The sequence below is a fragment of the Onychostruthus taczanowskii genome, unplaced genomic scaffold (assembly GCF_017590055.1).
Source record: "Onychostruthus taczanowskii isolate IOZ18803 unplaced genomic scaffold, ASM1759005v1 scaffold15, whole genome shotgun sequence".
Taxonomy (NCBI): Eukaryota; Metazoa; Chordata; class Aves; order Passeriformes; family Passeridae; genus Onychostruthus; species Onychostruthus taczanowskii.
The window spans coordinates 526,693-547,277 of NW_024498685.1; the positions used below are offsets into that span (position 1 = coordinate 526,693).

At 40.1% G+C, this 20,585-nt stretch overlaps 1 protein-coding gene across 1 annotated transcript; it reads right to left on the minus strand.

Moving 5' to 3' along the window:
• Window positions 1-688: 688 nt before the first annotated feature.
• DYRK4 (dual specificity tyrosine phosphorylation regulated kinase 4) lies at window positions 689-20,361 on the minus strand. Its single transcript, XM_041398650.1, has 14 exons — window positions 20,338-20,361; window positions 16,553-16,636; window positions 15,038-15,187; window positions 13,832-13,967; window positions 12,388-12,551; window positions 11,889-12,025; window positions 10,902-11,042; window positions 9,150-9,288; window positions 4,673-4,754; window positions 3,769-3,941; window positions 3,119-3,179; window positions 2,452-2,581; window positions 1,599-1,744; window positions 689-1,165 (listed from the first exon to the last, which is right to left on the minus strand). Exons 1-14 carry the CDS (start codon window positions 20,359-20,361, stop codon window positions 939-941), a joined length of 1,794 nt encoding a protein of 597 aa, XP_041254584.1. The 3' UTR covers window positions 689-938.
• Window positions 20,362-20,585: the final 224 nt, after the last annotated feature.

Sequence of the window (20,585 nt, forward strand, 5' to 3'; positions counted from 1 at the left end):
TTTTCCTTGGGGTTGCTGCAATGTCACTGCTAAAGTAGCAGCTGCTTTTGGTAGGACAATTTTATCATTATTCCTTTTCAACTGAATTTCTAGCTATAAGCTCCAGTAAATGTAACAGGTGTAATGAGGTAGGTGCTTTACAAATGCAGTGAAAAGATAGTCTGCTGTTTGAAGAGTGAAATACCTAAATTAAACACATTAAACAGATAAGCCATAGGAGTCATAGAAATTAGTTTGTTTTTTGTTGGGTTTTTTTCAGAGTGTTAAGTTAAACTTGCCATGAAGGACAATTCTCCCAAATCAAACCAGCTTGCTTTAATCCATTCTTTCTGTTGAGTCCCTGCAGAAATGGGCCCAGAATATCACTCTGCTTTCTTGTTGCTGGAGAGCTAAAGACCATAATTTACATTTCTAAATCTGCTAGGAAGGTGTGATAATGGTTTTCATCTAGCAGCTTCACTGTAAAAGGAGGAAGATGGAGCAGGAGGAAAATGCAGATCCTGGGTTTGATTTCTCTTACTTGTTTTGTACATAAGTAAATTCAGGAATCTTATCCATGAATTATTCCTGACTTACGCTGCTGTAAGTAAAAGAATTCAGATTCTTCAGTCAAAACATCTGTTTTTTAGATCCAGGAAAATATAAAATTCAAGTCTGTTATAACACCAAGAATAAGCCACTCTCCACCTCTACAGTCTCCATTTTATTGCTGCTGGTTGTGAAGAATCTCTGATCACAAAGATGGAGATGAGGAAAAGGAATGGTTCTCAAATTCTGTTTTGTTTGGCTAGATGATTTCAGGGTAAAAAGAACATTAAATATACTTACAATGTGCACAGCCAATGAACAGACAGATATAGCTTATATTCCTGAGTACAAATAATACCTACAAAATACACTAGGTATGCAACTGAGCCAGTCATAGCTTGTGATCTGTGTTACTTAATTGGTGGGAAAAAAAGAGAAGCTTTTGGAAGAGCTCTTTCGCCATTGTCTTCTGTTTGATCGTATTTAATAGGCTTTTCCATGTGGTTTTCCAAATATTTCTCTGGAATAGCATGCTTTTTTGTGTTCTGCACATCATTTTCTGCTGTGCCTGTGAAAAGAGTCAGTCTGTCAGCCAGTTCACTTCTCACTTTGTCAGCTGCATTTTTCCAGAGATTTTCTGCAACAACAAATCATTAAAATGAAAGGGTTAAGAACTGTAGACTCTTAATACCAGGTAAAATATAGGATTGACACAAACTCCCTGCAAATCAGGTCAAAGTTTTCTCTGGGATCTTACAACCCCCACTGTTGCATTCTTTTACTCTGAATTGACATGCACTGTGGCGTGGTGTCAGATGCTGTTTTGCTCTCAGCAGGGAAAAGGCCTTTCTGTGTGAACCTTCAGCACGTCCAGTCTTCTTGCAGGCAGCTGAACTAAAACACAAGGCATGCAGTTCTACACAAGTGAGGAATGGTGCCTTTACCCACCCCATTTCAGGGGCCATCCATTATCTTCACACTTCCCCTTACTCCAGGTAGATGACACTAAACACAAAGAAACACCAAACACTGGTATAAATTCCCTTAGTTCTGAGGTGGAACATGCTTACGAATAGTCTCTCTTCTATTTTCCAGTGCAGAGAATGAGCCATCACTCATCTTCTTTGGGGCCTGTGGTTTCCGGAATATTTTTGGCTCTTGGATCCACACGTGTTTCATCGCTTCATCAGGAGTCATGCGCAGGGAAGGCTCCCACCTTAAATCCACAGGAGACAAATCATTATTCAACTATTTCTATCTGAAAATCAGTAAGAGGCAAGAGATTCAGCCCTGTCTTCTGAAAGTCAGGTCATAAGGACATTTTTTTGAAACAAAATAATTTTTTTTTATCCTAAAACCATGGAAAAAGCTTATGTGATATTCTCCAGCCTTCAAAACCTATTTACGTCAGCACTGTGCTGATCAAACTCTCTGCAGCACCAAACCATTTTTAATATGCAGTTCCCGCTTCTCTTAGGGTAGGGACCCAACATTCTTGTTTAAGGTTTGATTTTTTGCTCCACTGAAATTATTTTCTGAAAATTCTGATTCAACCAGCAAACCAAAATGAATCAATTATTCACACAGACTTGGCAAACAGAACACTGGAAGCAACCTTCTTGTAAAACATGGTGGGATGATTATATCTTCCCTCCCCATGTAACCACATGTTAGCAGTTTCTGTAGAATTTCTTTAGGAAAGTGCTATTGAACTGCTAGAAAGAAATTTGAAGTCACTGCTAAAGAAGGCGTAGTAAAGTGTCAATAATAGTTATACAAATGATGCCACATGGAAAACAAAACAAACCCAAAACACCCCACCAAAAAATAAAACAAGCAAACACAACAAATACCAAGATTTTAAAGGCACAGAAAAATGAAAGCAAAGTCAAAAGTAGTTTGTTGCATACAGTATGAACTCACATTAGGCATCCTTTCAAGAAGTCCAAGAAACCAGCATCATAGGTGTTCAGCACTGTGCTTAGATCCTTGGAGTCTGGGCATCTCTTTTTCCCCTTGCTATTAGTTATGGATTTAGGAAAACCTTTGGAATCTTGAAAAAAAAAAAAGATATCCTCAAAAAATTGCATTAAAAATCTTCACTAAATACTTTAAAAAGTTGCACAAATAGTATCCATGTCCATCCCACTAACTCCAGTTTTGCTCTGTTGGATTGATAATCTACCAGAATTGTGGCAAACAGGATTGATTACATCCTAGAGACCACATTCTACTCTTTGTTGGTTTGTTTGCTTTGAGCAATTTCCAAACCAAATTTATACACAGCGAAATTAAAAATGTAAATTAGTTCCCAGGGCCCACTGTATTCCTTTCAGCAACAATATTTTTAAAGAGCAACTTCTCTATCATTTTGGCAATTAGAGGCCCATAACACATGAAGAGCAGAGGTCCAGGTTCGTTTATAGGCCTCATTTTATCCTTTTGCTTTTTTCCATACCTCTTCCTGGAAGTATTTTTATCAGCTAGGAATTAGCTAAAGATCTCTGACTCTACTCTCTACCAGTGCTATTAATTAGTGATTAACTACCAGAGAGGGATCCAGAAAGGACAAATAATCAGAAGAAATTACCAAAGAATGTTCTCCTCCTTGACGCAGCCTGGATAAAATCAGCTGGTGGAAGACCCAATACCTTCATAGAAAATGAATTCATAGAGTTACTCCTCATTTCATAAAGATACACAACAGCCATCAGGTGTGGCATTTTGCCCTCCTTATGAAAAGAAGTTAATGTTGCAATTTACTGTGAAATGTCTGCAAAATATTTCTTGTTACTGTGAAGGGAATTAAGGGATTCCTTAGTGCTGCCTGTACATGTCTTTGCATCAAAAATAGCATGTACAGCAGAACCAGGGCAGTGATTGTCCCTCTCTCCATGGCACTGGTGAGGCCACATCTCAAATCTGTGTCCAGTTCTGGACCTGTCACTTCAGGAAGGACATTGAGGGGCTGGAGCATGTTCAGAGAAGGGAAGAGAGCTGGGGAAGGGGCTGGAGCACAAGTCTGACGAGGCGAAGCTGAGGGAGCTGGGAAAGGGGCTCAGCCTGGAGGAAAAGAGGCTCAGAGGGGCCCTTCTGGCTCAAAGAGCCATTTGGCTGCATTAAATCTCCCTCTGGAAGGCCAGGCCATAGCCAATCATATTTTGTTATTGCTTGAGGTTTCTCTTTGTTTCTGGTGGTGCAGTTTATCAAATGGGTGTACAAACCAATCCCATAAGTTACCTCCATGATGCAGGCAAGTTGGTCAGCTTCATTTTCCCCTGGGAACAGTGGGTAGCCTGTGTAAAGCTCTGCTATGATACAGCCTAAGCTCCACATATCAACAGCCATAGCATAAGGATGACCAAGAATCACCTCAGGGGAGCGATAAAAGCGGCTCTGAACATAGGTGTACACTGAATCAAAAATTAGACAAGAAGCAAAATATCACAGTTGGGACTGAAATGTCAATTTTCACAGAAAAGTGGCATATGTTCAGGAATCATACATAAATCTGTCTATCCACAGATTTCTTACATAGGCTCTGAAAACATTTTCTAATCCCATCCTAAAAGTAACAGGTGATACACTTTCCTCTGTTCTATTTAGAAATTGTTTTTCAACAAATTTCACTGAAGGAAATTGTTCTACTAATGCTGTGGTTCAGTTTATCCATACTCATTTTCCTGTTTGAAGGTGTTCCATTTGCATCAATCAACAGTTCCTAAATTAAAAGCACAGTTCCCATTTCCCTCCCTGTGCTATTCATACAAAAAGTACCAATTATAATTTAACTCACAGAGGGTTAAATTCACAGAGAAAGGCTCTCTGGACCTGTCAAACTTCTTGATAAGTGAAATATTTGGATTATCTTCTTAAGTTTGTTCCAGCTAACCACTCCTGAAAGTGCAATTCTGATTTCAACAGAAGTAAAGGAGCTGACTGGGCTTGGGACAAAGAAAAAGAATGGTAATGTCTTACTTGTCTCTACCAGTATTTGCTCCACCACCAGTGGCTGAACAGTTTACCAGGTTCTAATTAGGGGCATAGGTCAATATTAGCCCAGTCCAAGAAATAGTTGTTCCACATTATTTAAAATTAAGAAAGCTTATTAAGAAAATTACATCAACTTGACTTTTCTGCCAACCTCTTTGGTCTTCATAGCAGCTTGATCCAAAATCAATAACTTTGACTGAACCTTGCCCATTGTGGTATAATAGTATGTTTTCCTAAAAAGAAAAAAAAATCACAGGGAAAAGAGGGGTTTAGCACCACATAAAGTTAGCAAACACTTTTGAAAATCAGAATGCAAATCACATTAACACTTTTCTGCATAATGAGAGCTTCAAAATTCAACTTCCTTTGGAATGCATTTGCTAACATGAGGAGGCTGCCAATAATATGCAATTGTGCAAAGCAGAGGGGAGATTTGGAAAGGTATCCAGGCTGCAGGTGAGCCAAAAAGGGCACTAGGGTGTGGATAGATAGAATGTAGGAGAATAGAGATCGTGGTGAAGGTAATTTCACCCCTAAGGAGTTACAGCTGTGCTAATTATCAAGAATTAGGAACAGGCCTGCCCTTAATAGGCCACAGCTGGATCCAGTCAGGATGGGTATTGTAAAAGAGTAGGTTGGCTGGTTGGGAAGATTAGATGGAGTTTGTTGGCTGTGCTGAGAAGAAAAAGGCATCAGTGCTGTGAGGAGCTGCCTGTGAGAAATCACCAAGAAGGTATGAAACCTTTGCAATAAGATAGCAACGACTGGTGACCTTGACGTGATCAAAGACCCAGGGTGGTGCTAGGTTCCCCCTGAATAGCAGTGTGTGCAGCAGGACACAAGCTGTGTGACAGAAGTGGCAAATAGCATGGCCACAGCAGCAGCCAGTGCCTCAGCAATAGCATGGCCCCCAAGGAGTACGGGGGGAGGTTTGCTAAGTCACTGTTACATGAGCGCCGGAACAAAAGCAACATGGAGCTCTGAAAGGCAAAGTCAGAGCTGCACAGACAACATGTAAGAGAAGCCTTCTAAAATTGTATAGTGGCCATCTCCACAGTAACCCAGCGTGATTGGGAGTGGGCTGTAGGGTGAGGTGCAGCTAGAGATGGAGCCCAGCGTAGCATTGAGAGTAGCAGGAGAAGCTGCCTGGTCCGGACCTGACAGATTTCAACGCTGAGGTACAGGTAAGCCGCTGGAGACACAATGGGAAATAACATATCAAGTGCAGAACAGATTGTTTTATATACATGGAAAGAAGTTAAGAAAGACTGTGAAATATAGTGTCAAAAAAGGAGCAAAGCAGCTGCAGATTTAGCTGCCACCTGGAAATCACTTTATAAGACTTTAAAAGAATGGAAAACAGAGCAAGATGAGAGGCTTTCAGTGATCAACTAATTCAACAAAAAACTGTAAAAAGAAGAAAAGAATTATTAAAGCAGCAGTAGGAGCTGAAGACAGAGCAACTCTATCATTCAGTATGGTGTATTTGTTTGCTGATGAAACGTGCCTTTTGTTTGTGAATTGCAACTATGAATCTTTGATTAAGCATAAGTTTAAAAGTTTATATTCCATAAGCATAAGTGCACTCAACAGATGCTAAATCAATGTTATTCAAGGTTCTATAGCTGTTGATGAAGTTATGTGGCTGTTGATTTTTTGCTGTCTTAATATATAGCCTTTAACTTATTCTTGTGAGTTGCCTTATAAAGTTGTACAGCTGTTGATATTGTCAATATTCTAGAGATAGAAGTATAAAAGTTTCTGATTATATGTAATGTAAGTTTGGGTAAATATTCTAGAAGTATAAGGGTTTCTGATTATATGTAATGTAAGTTTAGGTAATGATATGTAATGTAGGTTTGGGTAAATATTTCAGAAGTGTAAAGGTTTCTGATGGTATGTAATGTAATATTGGGTAATGAATTAAGGTCGGCACAAACGCATTCCAAAGTTAAAAAGAAATTACACAGAAGATAATTGTACTGGGTTTACTATCTTCTGCAAAAGACAGTAAACACAACATTACTTTAACTCATTCTTGTGAGTTAATCTCTGATTAAGCAATTAAGCATAGTTATTAAGATTTTGATAAGTACTCTGTGAATTTAGAGAATGAATCAAGTCTATACTGTGAAAAAGCAAAACTGAATTAGAATTTAGAAACATATATTTTCACTGTGATATAGAAGTCTAAGTACAAAAGTTTTTAGTGATGAGCCTGAAGTTGATGTTCTAAATTGTGAAAAGCAAAACTAAATCAGAGCTTAGAAACATATGTTCTTACTGTGATATGTTGCCTGAACATTCATATAACTGTTAATCCTAAGTAATATACGTAAATATGTTATAATGTCCATTTACTTGAACATAACTTTCTAGAGATACTGCAACTTTGTAATTAAAAGAAAAAGAGAAATTGTGGATAGATAGAATGTAGGAGAATAGAGATAGTGGTGAAGGTAATTTCACCCCTAAGGAGTTACAGCTGTGCTAATTATCAAGAATTAGGAACAGGCCTGCCCTTAATAGGCCACAGCTAGATCCAATTAGGACGGGTATTGCAAAAGAGTAGGTTGGCTGGTCAAGAAGTTAGATGGAGTTTGTTGGCTGTGCTGAGAAGAAGGAGTTAGTGCTGTGAGGAGCTGCCCATGAGAAATTACCAAGAAGGTATGAAACTTTTGCAATAAGATGTCAACACCAGGGAGCTCCCCAAAACTCAGGGCTTATCTAGTAAAAGCCAAAGTGCACCTGGCTTTGTGCTGTGCTGAATTAACCAAAACCATCCTTTTGTAAGTACAGAAAGCCCTGGCCCATGAAGGAGCCACACTCCACAGTTCTTCCATGCACTGCTTGCCCCAGACTCTGTGTCAGCTCACCCCTCCTCATCTGTGTGATACACAAATCTCAAGGGAGGGATAAATGGATAAGGCAGGATTCTTAGCTGGATTCTATGGATTCTTAGCTGGATGCAGGTGGGTACAGCACTGGGTTCCTGCAAGGCCAGCTGGAGAAGTGATCCTTAAACAGCCAGCTCAGGGATATGTGCACTGATGAGCAAACACAGTCTTCAGCTCTCTTCTGCAGACTGAGTTTTAGCCTCATTAAAAGTCTCTCTAAATGAAGGATTTCCTTCTCCACACCTCAGCAGACAGATGGTTACCTTTATCAACCAGTTTTACAGTGATTATATGTCAGGGCTTTGAAGGACTGAACACTTCCCAGATGGATGCCAAATAATGATGAAGTGGTTTCCTAGGTAATTAGCTCATAAGGAAATACTTCATGTGTCAGGAAGGAGAAGCTGCTACTGGTAAAAGTCAAGGCAGGGACTGACTTCCACAATCCAGGTGCTCTTGGCTCTGGTAAGGGAAGCAGCATCCCCTCTCTGCAGCTTGATATCCCTTTTTGCTCATGTTTGGACTCTGTCTCTTATACTGAATCCCTCACAATGCAAGGGAGCTGGTCAAAGCTGGAAACCCAGGACTGACTGAAAAACCAGGCTTTGGAGGCAGTGATTATCTAGCATAAAGGCCAGAGAAACTCCATATTCTACCTTATGCTGAGAAATATCATAGGAGGCAGATGGGATAACAGATGTGAGTTTCAGGCAACATAAATTCATGAAACTGTGCAATTGTTGAATGAGAACAAAATTGTCTTTTAGTTAACTCACCACATTTTCCACTAATTTGTTGCTCTATTTAAACACAGACTACACTAATTGATGCTGCCAACGTCATTCCTTGTCAGTGACTGCCTGGAAACAAATTTCCCATTGGGCTAATTGTTTTTGATTAATATATTTGGGTTATCTTGCAAGCCTCTCTTCTCATTGCAAATTGGTCTGGCAAAGATATTGGCAGGACAATGGGTATAGACAGTATGTGACTTCTCAGAATTCTAAATCAAGATACATTTAGCAAAGTGAGAACAGAATTTTATCCTTAGAATTTTTACCTGAGAACTTATTTCTTTATTGGTTAATTTGCCCTTTTGAAAAGGAAATCAAGAGAAACTTTCATCTGAAGTGAAAATATTGTTAAAATCCTTCAGAAATCTCAGAAAATTGCAAAATATTAAATTTGGGACTTGAAGAGAATGGAAAATAACCAGCATGAATGCTTAGCAGATACAGCAGAAGGAATTGGAGGTCAGATGTTCCTCCAAAAACAGGTGAACACCCTAAATACTGTTTCACAGAATTCCTTTGCCATTTACTAGGCTACTTAATTGTATAGTTATGCCTAAGAAATTAAATACTTGTAACAGGATAACCTGAAACAGGCTGCCTTGTAAATACTCCTTGCATTACAATGCCCCTTATATTGAAATACTTAATTTTACAAGTACTTTTCTTTTTGTCTAAGCAAAAAGTCATTAACTGAATTTGATTCACATTTGCATACGTTTTGGCAACCAAATAATCTCATTTAATGCTTTGGTGAATGAACTGAATCAATGGTAATAATCAGTTGACCGTAGCATGAACATAATCTGAAATAAATGATAGCTTCTGTACAAACAGAAGCTGGTTTTTAGGGTTTCTCCTAACAGTTCCTCTCAGTAAAGAATAGGATAAGCTCATTTATTCTGTACAGAATACCAGGTGATGAAATGATTGTACTTACAGGCTTCAGATCACAGTGAATGATTCTTTCCTGGTAGAGCACTTGTAAGCACCTCAGCACACACCTAGTGAAGTGGCGAATCAAAGACAGGCTGAAGCCTTGGAAATTGTTCTTTTTGATCAGCTCATACAAATTTATTCTGTGGGGGAGGAAGACACAGCAGACAGAGAGCAGATAAGAGATTGGAGAATTTATTTTTAAAGGTATGATTAGTTTCCAGTGCATTAAGAGCTTGTCTTCCCACATGGAGGACTCATACAGAGGAAAATGACAGCTATTTTCCTTCCTGCAAATGCTGCTCTGCATGTGATATGCACAAACACCTCCCAGATCTAAAGCAGATGTAAAATCAGTGAACTTGCTTGCTAAACTCTCTGCTGTTAAGCAGCTATGCTGATCTTTACCAAGAACAATAATCATTCAGGAACCAAAAAAACTTTTCTTCTGTCTCCTTTTGCTATAATTTCTCTTTGCTTTGGTGTCTAGAATAAATTATTTCTGTCTAAAGGTTTTTAACCAACAGTAAATATTTCTAGATAACCTCCCCATCAATTCAGGTCTCATTAGGTTTTTATATCCTTCTGGTGACTATCATATCTTAGCAACTTCCAGTAGGCCTGCCCAGTAGCCTGGAGAAGAGAAGGCTCTGGAAGATCTCATTGCAGCTTTCCGGTGCCTTAAGGGGGTTATGAAAAGGAGGGAGAGAGATTTTTGATAGTGATAGGACAAGGGGTAATGATTTCAAACTGAAAAAGGCATGGGTTTAGATTGGATATTAGGAATAAATTCTTCCCTGTGAGAAGTGTCCTCAGCACTAGCACATGTCTGCAAGGACACAGCCAACTGGAGCTTTCTGCCTTCCTCACTGGAGTGTCCACTGGTGGCAGGCACAGCCCATTCCTTTGGAATTAATGTTGCCCAGTCTTAATGGAAAAGATCACAAATCAAAGGCTTTTTATGGTATTTTAAAGGCAATGAAAATTTGACCAGACAAATGTTTTTCTGTGACAACCAGTCTGCAACTCCTCTGTGGAGAGCTAAAGATAGTGGCTCTCCCATTTCCTTGTGTGTTTCCATAGCAGCTTTCAGAAAAGACTGGTCTGTGTCTTCCCTGGAGAGGAGTCACCTCTTACCCTGTGTGACTCTAAGTGACAGACTCACATGCAGAAACACAAGGGATTTAGGCTTCTTTAGGATCAAGCTGTCCATATCATGCTGAAACTTCAGCAGGGGCTGTAGTACATGCACCAATGGGGGCTTTACTCTAAGGCCTGGAGAAGTGTGGGTAGCCTGGAAAATTCCAGTTTGATTCCCTGATTACAAGAAGGCTGATGAATAAAATGATCTGAATTCTTCAACATTCCTCCAGAACTCCTCCTAAGATGCCCTGCAGCAAAGATTCATAAAAAGTAAGATGCAGTTTTATTTTTAAATTATTATATTATTCATATTTATATATCCCGAAGTTTACTAGTCCTGAATTTACTCTTTTCCTCACAGATCTTTCAGGGATGAAGACTTCAATACCCAGCACAGAAAATACGGGATGGATCATGCCATTGCCCGTGTGAAGTCTGAATGTGGCCTTTTTCAGTTCACCTTGGGTGATCAAAGGCTCAGTTATGCAGTCTGTATTTAGACAGTGTTCATTTCTAGCTGCCAGTTCTTCTGAAGAAGACATAAAAATTAATCTTGTAAGGCACAAGAGCTACAATTCTCCTCAAGGTGTGTGTAAAGGAAAATGTACTTTACCCTAGCAGTTCAAAGGAGATACAGAAGTGATTGCGAAAGTAGAAGTATTCCTTCATGTGGATGATATTGTGAGTATCATCTTTGTCTTTCTTCAGCAGAGCATCAAGGATCTTCACTTCTACCAAAGCCTGGCTGTGAAATCTGAAATATCACATGACATGGGAATGGTGATATCAACTCAGGGTAGCATTTGTATTTCTGCAAATGCTACAAACATCATAAGCTTATGATAAGCTCAGCAGGGGGGACAATTATTAAAATGTTTCATTCAACCCCGTTAACCACTGTAATTTTGATTTCTTACTGTTGATTCCTAGTCTAAATACACTGGCCTTACATAACACTTCAGGGTATACCTAATTTGACTTCTGAAAAAAACCTTTAAGTGAAAAGGTTTCCAGTGAGCATCCAGACTAAAATCCTGGTGCTCTCAAGTCTATAGGAATGCTTCACTTCCCTTGAACATGCTTCACACCTACCACAGTCAGACAGTGGATTTTGAAAAGCATCTTTACACTTAGTGTTCACTGAGGAGCGAAAATGGAACAGCTGAACATCTGTTTCACTGACTCTGCTTCAAGATTACAAATTTGTAACCAGCCACTTAACAGGAACAGGTTGCTTAGGACCACAGTGTAGAATTTTTCACGTTCAAGCAAGTGATGGGTGCCTTCCAGCATATTCGTGTGGTTTTGGAACCTTGTGGGGATGCTCCCTGCTCTCAGTCCTGCACAGCTGGTTACCTGGGTTGTGTATTCACTATGCAACAGATAGAGAGACCTTGCGAGCCTGGAGAAACTGTACTTGCTTTCCTAGGCTGTCTCTTCTCCAGGTCCAGGCCAGTTCCTGACATCCTCTTTCCTCAGTCTGCCCTCACTGTGTTTAATGAATGTACAGGAGGTTTGATTTTGATTTGTTCATGTTGTCACTGTTTGCCTGTATACAAGAGGGGTGATTTTACTGGTTTAAAGTCAGCAGATATCTCACCTTTTCTTATTCCTTATTATTTTCAATGCCACTAACTCATTGGTTTTGTGATCCAGGCATTTGGCCACCTGCCCAAACGACCCTTTTCCAATGACCTCCAAGACTTCGTAGCGGTAGGCAATGTGGTCATGTAAAACCTTTGAAAGAACATAAAGGGTTCAGATTCAAACAGTACAACAAAGACCAGGCTTCCCAGTAGCTTGTGTGTGTTTGAGTCTGCTCTCCGTGACAGATGGTGGGCTAGCTGCAGGTGAAATCTACATCAAATAAGGGTAACAAGGAAAATCCCAAAAGATGCTTCCATAGCCCAGCTACCTTGCATCAACCCTGCATGACATGCAAAGTGAATTCTCCCCTGAGCTTTAAAAGGCATTTTTTCACTATGTGAATATTTGTCTTCTAGAAACAACATTTATCTCACAGACAACACCTAAGAGTTGGCATAAAATCACTACAAACTTACTGAGCTCAAAATGAATACCATAACTTTTCCGCTTACCTTTAAGTAGGAACCATGCTCATCATCATAACAATTATTATTCTGGGTTTCAGGCAAACCTTCAATCTTTTTAGCTTCCAGGCCAAGAAACCAGAGCTCTGTATAATTGAAAATTTCTTTTTGCTCATAGACTGTTAACTGGTTTCTAAAATTTTTCAAGGCTTCTAAATCAGAAAACAAGAACGTAAAACCAAAAATCAATAAAATGTCAGAAACCTGATGGCAAAGTGCTTTTACAATGGAACATTTCACAGTAGAGCCCACCACTTTGAGCAGGATGCTGAGAAAAGCTGTTAGACCCTTCTGACTACGATTTCTATTTTTTTGCAATTTCATACAATTTTTTTTTTCTGGCTTGCAGTATTAAGTTAAATAAAGCACTCATCATCTGTCAGCAAGATTTTTAAGAGAGGTAAAAATTATTAAATTCTGAGGGAAGTTATGTATATAGATTTTATGAAAATCCCATCTGTTGTCTATCTGCTCCCTCAGGCTCCATAACTTACAGTTCAATGAAGCACTCATCATCTGTCAGCAAGATTTTTAAGAGAGGTAAAAATTATTAAATTATGAGGGAAGTTATGTATATAGATTTTATGAAAATCCCATCTGTTGTCTATCTGCTCCCTCAGGCTCCATAACTTACACAAAAAGTTACATTTTTATTGGTTTGATTGCTATATTTATAAAATGTCAGTAATGTCTAGTTAACCAAAGCTTCAAGTACTTGTTTTTCTGATAAAAATCATCAGTCAGATGTTTGAAGTCAGGAATTAAATGGAGCCCAAATCTGCTTTTCTCCTAGTTCTGATTCTTGCTGCATAGAATTTCAGCTGCCCTAACACCTCCACTCCCATCATTTAAATGTGGATATATATTCAGACAGGAGCATTATAAATCTATGTGTTGCATGCATGTGTGGGTGTTTTGTTAAACAGTGGCAGATCTTCATCCAGCTATGCAGGGATGCTAAATAATTTCAAAGCAAAAGGTCACTACTTTTTTTTTCCCTAGACTCCTTCTAGAAATAGTTTAACTCTGTCAGAAACTTTCTAGATCTGAGAACGCCCAAAATGCAATTTAGCCCACATCAATAAAATGGGACACAGCCACAAGGAAGTGGGAAAGGGTTTTATCCCTGTAATGGAATATTGCTCTCACCTACACCACCTAAGTCTTAGACAAATATACATTCTTTTTGATACTGCATGTTTCTCTTCTGTATTTGTGTTAGTCAAATCATTCCCCTACTGGGTACTTCCCCAAGCTGGATAATTAGAAATCACTTAGTCCCATCCATATTGCTGTGCTCTAAATTGTTAAATATTTCAGCAGCCATTTAACATGGCGCCTCTGGTCCCTGAGTGTCCTAACTGTACACACTCCTCATCTATGCAGGCAGCCTGTCACTCCAGTCCTTTCAGTATATCCAGGGATATTCTACCTGAAGCTGTCATAGGCAGTTTGACCCCGATGCTGTTGCTCTCCAGTTCAGATGGTTTTGTATGGACTCTGGTATCACTCTCAGGAAGACTGTCTGGAAGGTTAAATTGAGGAAAATTGCCTTGAGTTCCATTTTCCTGCCAATCAGAAAAAAAAAAATTTAAAAATTAGAAACTGCTATATTCATAGAGACAAAGCTGCAATATATTTATTTTGGATTAGTTGAGTAATCTCTATGTAAATTTTTTGCTGAGATAGAACAAGCAAGCTTGGGCACTAGAACACCCTGCTTATTCCGACTGTAAATTCTGCCAAAAGCACTAAAGGCTGTTGGACCATGGAAAGATAAATCTCTATAAATGAGAGAAGGAAGTTCATCTTCCAGATTAATTCAGTATATGGACTCTCTAGAAATGCTATCTATACCAATGCTGGTCAGCCTTGGAGGGCTGTGGAACAATCCCTCTTGGAAACCATGCCAAACCAAGTGAAAGACAGGAACTTGGTATAATTTGGTATAATCGGTATGGATATGCCAACAAATGGTGTCTGAATGACTTTGTTGTCTTCTCTGATGAAGTGATTGGCTTGGCCAGTGGGAGAAAAGCAGTGAGCATCATGGACCTTGCCTTGAGCAGTGCCTGTGACATCCATTTATCCAGTTCATCTCCCACTCACTGGAGCCCAGCCTGTTCCAAGTCTCCTCTGCTTGTAGTGAGAGGTCGGGCCAGCTGTATTTCAGAGGTCTCTTCCAAGCTAAATGATTCCTTTATTTATTTCTCATCCTTTGAGAAAGCCCTCATAGAAGTGGGGCTGGATGGAGACAAAAAACAGCTCAGTGTCTGTCTTTGTCAGAAGGGTCAAAGCCATGTTCAAAAACCAGCACATGGTTGCCAAGACAAGGAGAACCCAGGTGATGGGATATGGAAGAACAAGTGGGCAAGCTTGGTCCACCACGTCCTTGCAAGAAGTCTTGACTGGTACCACTTCAATAAATGCATATGGGTGCTTGTGGGGTTTGAGTTAAGGATGTATGCAAGTAAAAATGAGTTCTTTTCAAAATGAAGCATTTTTCCATACTTGTCTGTAATTCTGACCCTTTTTCTCTCTTCCCCCACACTTGTGACACTTTGCCACTGATTCAGTGGTACTTTGAGGAAGGCTGGTTCACCAGGCAAACAAGGTGTCCAGAAGTTTTATAACTCACCTGAAAAGAGGGGAGGACACTCTGCAAGCTCTTATTTGCTATTTGAGGCAGGCTGCTCTCAAAGGAGGGAGGGTTTGCAGCATCTGCAGCCAGACCATGCTTCACTTGACCTTCCAGATGTGGGAGGGAAAGGACACCATGACTGACTCTCTAAATAGAAAGCACAAGGAGATGTCACATAATGACCTAGCATTCTGCCACACCTATGAACAGCAGAGGGATGTAACTCCTTGGAAAATATGTGTGGTTCGCTTCTGACACCTAAAGACAAAGGGGAAATAAATAGAGGCTAAGGCAGCTCCAGCTGTACTAACAGGCAGCATGAGGTTGTCCAGGCAATCCAGCACAATTTAGGGAATGAGACTCCTCATTCCCTAAATGAGACGAGAACACTTCCATCCAGCATCAGAGCAGTGACTGCTTCAGCTGCAAAGGGTGGCTGTGTTTGGAAGCCCAGCAGCCATTTCAGGCAGCAGGACTCCTGTCAGTGGGGAAAATAAAGCCCACACAGGGTAATAAGTAGGCATGAAGTGTCAGTGGCAGAAAATATCATTAACTATTCCCAGTGGCAGAATATAAACTGGGACTGGGCTGCTGCCAAGCACCAGGGGTGGACACAGTGGGAAGTCTTCCCTGCACTGGTTTCTCCATATTACCTTCTGCCTCATTTCCTATGGAGCTCAATTTGACTGGGCCCATTTATTGCACTCTTATTGAGGAAAAGGCAAGCTCTCAGCAAACTTTGCTTAAAAATAAATGCTTATGCTCATTTAAATAATCCAGGATTACTAGTCCTTCCTGACTTCTCCCATTTATTATTTGCAAAATACTTTTATATAATTTGTTAATTACAGACAGTCAGTAAAGGGCACAGTTTTATGCATGTCTTGTATGTCCTATCAATATCTTAAATATCTCAAGTGAGAGAAGTCAAACTCTTAGCCTCAAAGAAAACTCTTTCAGGTAGACTATTTCTTTGGTAAATAATAAAACAATTATTTGAAATAGATCTGAAATAAATCAACTATGCACTGTGAAATGCAGAATAAGGTCTAGAGAGCTAAAGATACAGCCACATAAACCTGTGAAATTTTTCTCCTCAGGGAAGCATAGAAACATATTTGGCAAGCTTTTGACAACAAAGGTGAGGTTTGATATTTTCTCAAAAAAGCAAAGGAGCAATGCTCTCAAGCCAACCAACTTTAATGAGTAGTTTTTTTTTTTTATTCCAATACTGTGGAATAGCCTTAAAAAACTTAGAACTGGGATTCCAGTGGACTTCTCCCAAAAGCTTCAAGAAACAAAAGTGATTTGGCAGAAGAAATGCCTCAAATGCTACTGGAACACAGCAAACCCAAAATACTTGCAGGCATTTGGGACAGTCATACAGCCATAGAAAAAATGGAAGAGGGCAAGGAGTAGAAAACTTGCCTCTGCCCATATTCATTTATTATAAGAGATCACTTACAAAACAAGCATTCAGGTATTTTTGAAGTCAGCTGAAGAGTCACATACCTGATGGAAGACTCTGTTAGAGCCCAGATGATCCTTCTCTTGAACAGCCAGCTGAGACTGAGAAAAAGCATCCACATGGGAAGACTGCAAACATAAAGCGAGATTTTAATAAAAATTATTCTGGAGGAAAAGAATATGGAGCCCCTGCCTGATTTCTGTATTTCCCTCCTTTGTGGCAATGCCTGTGCCAACACAAGGTGTGAGAGAGGGCCACAAAAGCTGCTGAAAACGTTACACTCTGGCAATGCTTCTCTCAATTGAGCAGCTGTTTTGTGGGCTGGGGCAGAGACAGTTTATTTTGTTATTATGCCTCTCAGATGCTTGGTGTGCCCCTGTGCTCAGCCAAGGGGAAAGGGGCCCTCTGCCATCCCTAAATATGTACTTGGAAGCTGGTAGTAAGTCTGCTTGGAAGGACAACTTTAAACTGCCTCACGAGGTAGATTGTGAGCCCATACATTGCTAAAAGCAGCATTAAACTGATTCAGCTTGTGGTACAGATTTTGTAAAAATAAAATCAGGGTTTAAGTTTACTGAAATATAGAAAAACTCCATTGGCTCCAATGGGCAGATAGTATTAGCATTAAATATAAAAATGCCTGTGGGGAAAGTGCTAAGCAGCTCACTATTTTAAAGAGTTTGCTGGTGCTTTCAGCAGTTTTTCAATGAACATGCTAATTAGCATTGTACACTTCTGCCCAATAACAAACTGCAATGAAATGAAGAAATCTTTAGGATAATTTAGACCAAGAAAACTCCATGGCTAAAGCAGATTGGAGCTCTGCTCTACAGGCTGGAGTGAACCCCACTGGGTTTGGTCAAAAGGGCTCCTGAAAGAGTCTGTCTGAGCCTGGAAGAGGCAGGGACAACTCAGATTAGATGCTGCACCTATGCCAATACACTGCAGATATCCATAGATATAGACATAGATAAACATAAGTATATATATATCTATATATAAAAGCTGTAGTGGGTGAGGGATGCTTGTGTGTGTGATCCACACACACACACTGTGACTTATGCACAGTGATATATGCAGGGCACATCAGCATTGCTGCAAACAGGGCACATCAGTATTGCTCAAGCTGAACATACCCCAACAATGGCTCTGGCACATCCTGCCCTTATCAGAATCACATACTGGTTTGGGTTGGAAGGGACCTTAAAAACCAAGCAGTTCCAACCCCTGCTACAGGCAGAGACACCTTCCACCAGACCAGGCTGCTCACAGCCCCAGGCTCCAGGCATCCACAGCTTCTCTTGGACAACCTGTGCCAGGGTCTCACCACCCTCACAGGGAACAATTTCTTCCTCCCATTTCCCACCTCCCATTTCTTTCTCCTTTCCCATGGGAAAATATCCCATCTAAACCTGCTCTCTGTCAGTGTGAAGCCATTCCCCCTTGTCCTGTCACTCCAGGCCCTTGCCAAGAGTCTCTCTCCATCTTTCCTGAGTGCTCCTTTCAGGCACTGGAAGGGCACAGTGAGGTCACCTCAAAGCTTTCTCTTCTCCAGGCTGAACAATCCCAATTCCCTCAGCCTTTCCTCCCAGCAGAGCTGCTCCATCCTTCTGATGATCTTGACAGCCTCCTCTTGACCTCCAGAGGCTGTGATATATCCACCCTTGCATATGCACTTAGATTAGAGACTATAAAAAACTTTTCCAAACTAAATAAGGAGTTAAAACTCTGTATACAGATCTACCTGACCACATGGAGGAAATGCTGCCTTTATGACAAGTTCAGCCCTCACCACCAGCCAGGAAGACACCTCTCAAGCTGGGCAGACCAGCTGGAAACTGCCCCTGAGATAACTGCTGTGTGTGTGCTCTTCCTGTTCACAAATGAGTAAAAAACCCTTCTGCAAGGGCAAACTTCTGATTTAGAACAAATGGAGAACAGATCTGGTGTGAGATGAAAGATCATGGGTGGCTGTGAAGCACAGGAGAATGGCAGGAAAGGGATAAATACTAAAATCTATCCTTGCTGCACACAGTAATTCCCATCTTTGGAACTGGAGATCACCCAGCCAGGGATAAGGGATGATATGCTGTAAATCCAAAATATTACCAGTGTCAACACAGCAAATGCCACAGAAGAGGGTCACTAGACTCCTAAACAGGAGTGTCCTAGAGCATGACACACTTTGCTCAGAGCACCAAATATCCTTGTATGAATTTCTTTAGATGATGATTCCATGGAAAACTCAGTGCCAGTGTATTTTTTCAGACAATCTACAGACAATCTTCTCATGCAATCTACAGATCTTGCATTTCAAGGGACAATCACATTTGTTATGAAGGTGAGTCTGGGATACACACTCAAAACTCTACTAATTATATCAGCCCAGCTCTTAGTAAGACTATTAATTTTAGCGCATGTTATACTTTTTCCTCACACTTCATCCACACTTCATTCCCAACAAGCTATGATTTTCAGTTTCTGGAGCTGACAAAAATATTACATTTCATTTCAAGGCAGTTTCATGCTTTTCTAGCTACAAGTCAATACAAAGCCAGGATTTTATAGAGAAAAAGCTATCACTGAAAACCAAAGAAACAATGACTTTACATACCTGTGCAGACTGAAGAATCTTCACTCCAAAATGGCATTTTATTTCTCAGCAATTCTTTTAAAAAGCTAGGCAGCTATGTCTGTATTTCTATTTTTTTAAAAAGTAGATTTATAACAACAGAGCATGAAGCATTTAAAAAACATATTTAAAACTAAGCAAGAGCTAAGGAAGAATGCGAGTGGGCTGCCAGAATTTGGAATCCATTTAATTTCCATTCAGTGGAGAAAGATTATCAAGATTTTGAGGTGGACATTTCTCCTTTTACAGTGTAACAGCAAAAACAACCCATGCCTTTTTTTAACCATGGAAATCTGTGATCTTTTTTGTCCCCCTTTCTCAAAACCTACTTACTAAGGCTTTATTGCTCCTTAGGCAATTTATTCAATAAAATCAGTAAGTGACTGACCTTCATAAAAATTCCCCCCAAATGGGTAAATAATATAAACTTCTATTTGTAGAAAAACTGATCTGTGTCTACACCAGTCCTGCTGGTGGCTGAATGAGGAGCAGGTGGATTTACTGGACAGTCCACACAGTGGTTTTATTTGATAGTCTTGATCCAGGTGACCCAGCAGAACTGCTCTAGCAAAACCCTGGATCTGCCCTATGGGCTCTGCAGCTGTGTTGTGGCTGGGTTCATTCTGGCAGATGCACTGCAAAGAAAAACTGCAGCAACTGTTACTATTCCACTCCATTTCATTCCTGGTTTCCCTGCTCCTGTGGCACTCAGCCTTGTCCTACAGCTCTAGTGCTACAATCCCAGACTATCATCTCCTGCTATTCCAGCCCTTCAAATCCTGGACAACCTTGCTCATTCCAGCTACTATCAAAGAATCAGAGCAAGGTCCTCATCCACCACCTAGCCCACAGTCACAAAGTTTTAGGTTTACAGTATTCTGTAAAATCAGGCATCATGACATACTTCCATAATTCTCAAAATAGCAGAGTATTTTTTCAGTACCATGTTAACCATAGAAATCAGAAATGCATTATAATTTTGGAAATTTTTAAATACACAGCTACATGAAATAAAGACCCCCATTGTCTCCTCATTCACATGGGCATTTTCTTCTCCCTGTTCTCAAAAGTGAATGAAACATGTGGAATACATGGAGAGAATACAACACAGGTGCTAAATCATGCAATACATTAAAAAGCCATAGTAAATACACTCTCTCGCTCAAGATACAGTAGGAACACAAACATTTTTCCCACCTTGTCAACTATTTCTGTCAGCATTACTGCAAGAGCTGTTAAGTGCAGGACAGGAGCTGTTTATTCCATTCAGCGAAGGCATTTCAGGAAGCCCACCTTCATCTAGTCAGAGCATAGCAGGAGCAATTCCATGCACAGCGCCCTGAGCAGAAAAAAATGGATAATGCTTCTGCTTGGCTTCAGATTTAAATTTTTCTCCCGGAAATATGCCAGTGACTATTAGCTGCTCTAGTATTCTTTTGGTGGCC

Bases quoted from the DNA above. Each gene is read 5' to 3' on its own strand.
- DYRK4 (XM_041398650.1), bottom strand. From the start codon at position 20,361: ATGCTGACAGAAATAGTTGACAAG. The intron at 12,552-13,831 runs GTAGAATATCCC...TTTCTGATTTAG, and splicing joins ACTGCCTATGACAGCTTCAG to AAGCCTTGAAAAATTTTAGA. The intron at 4,755-9,149 runs GTAAGTACAATC...TTTTCTTTTTAG, and splicing joins TTCACTGTGATCTGAAGCCT to GAAAACATACTATTATACCA.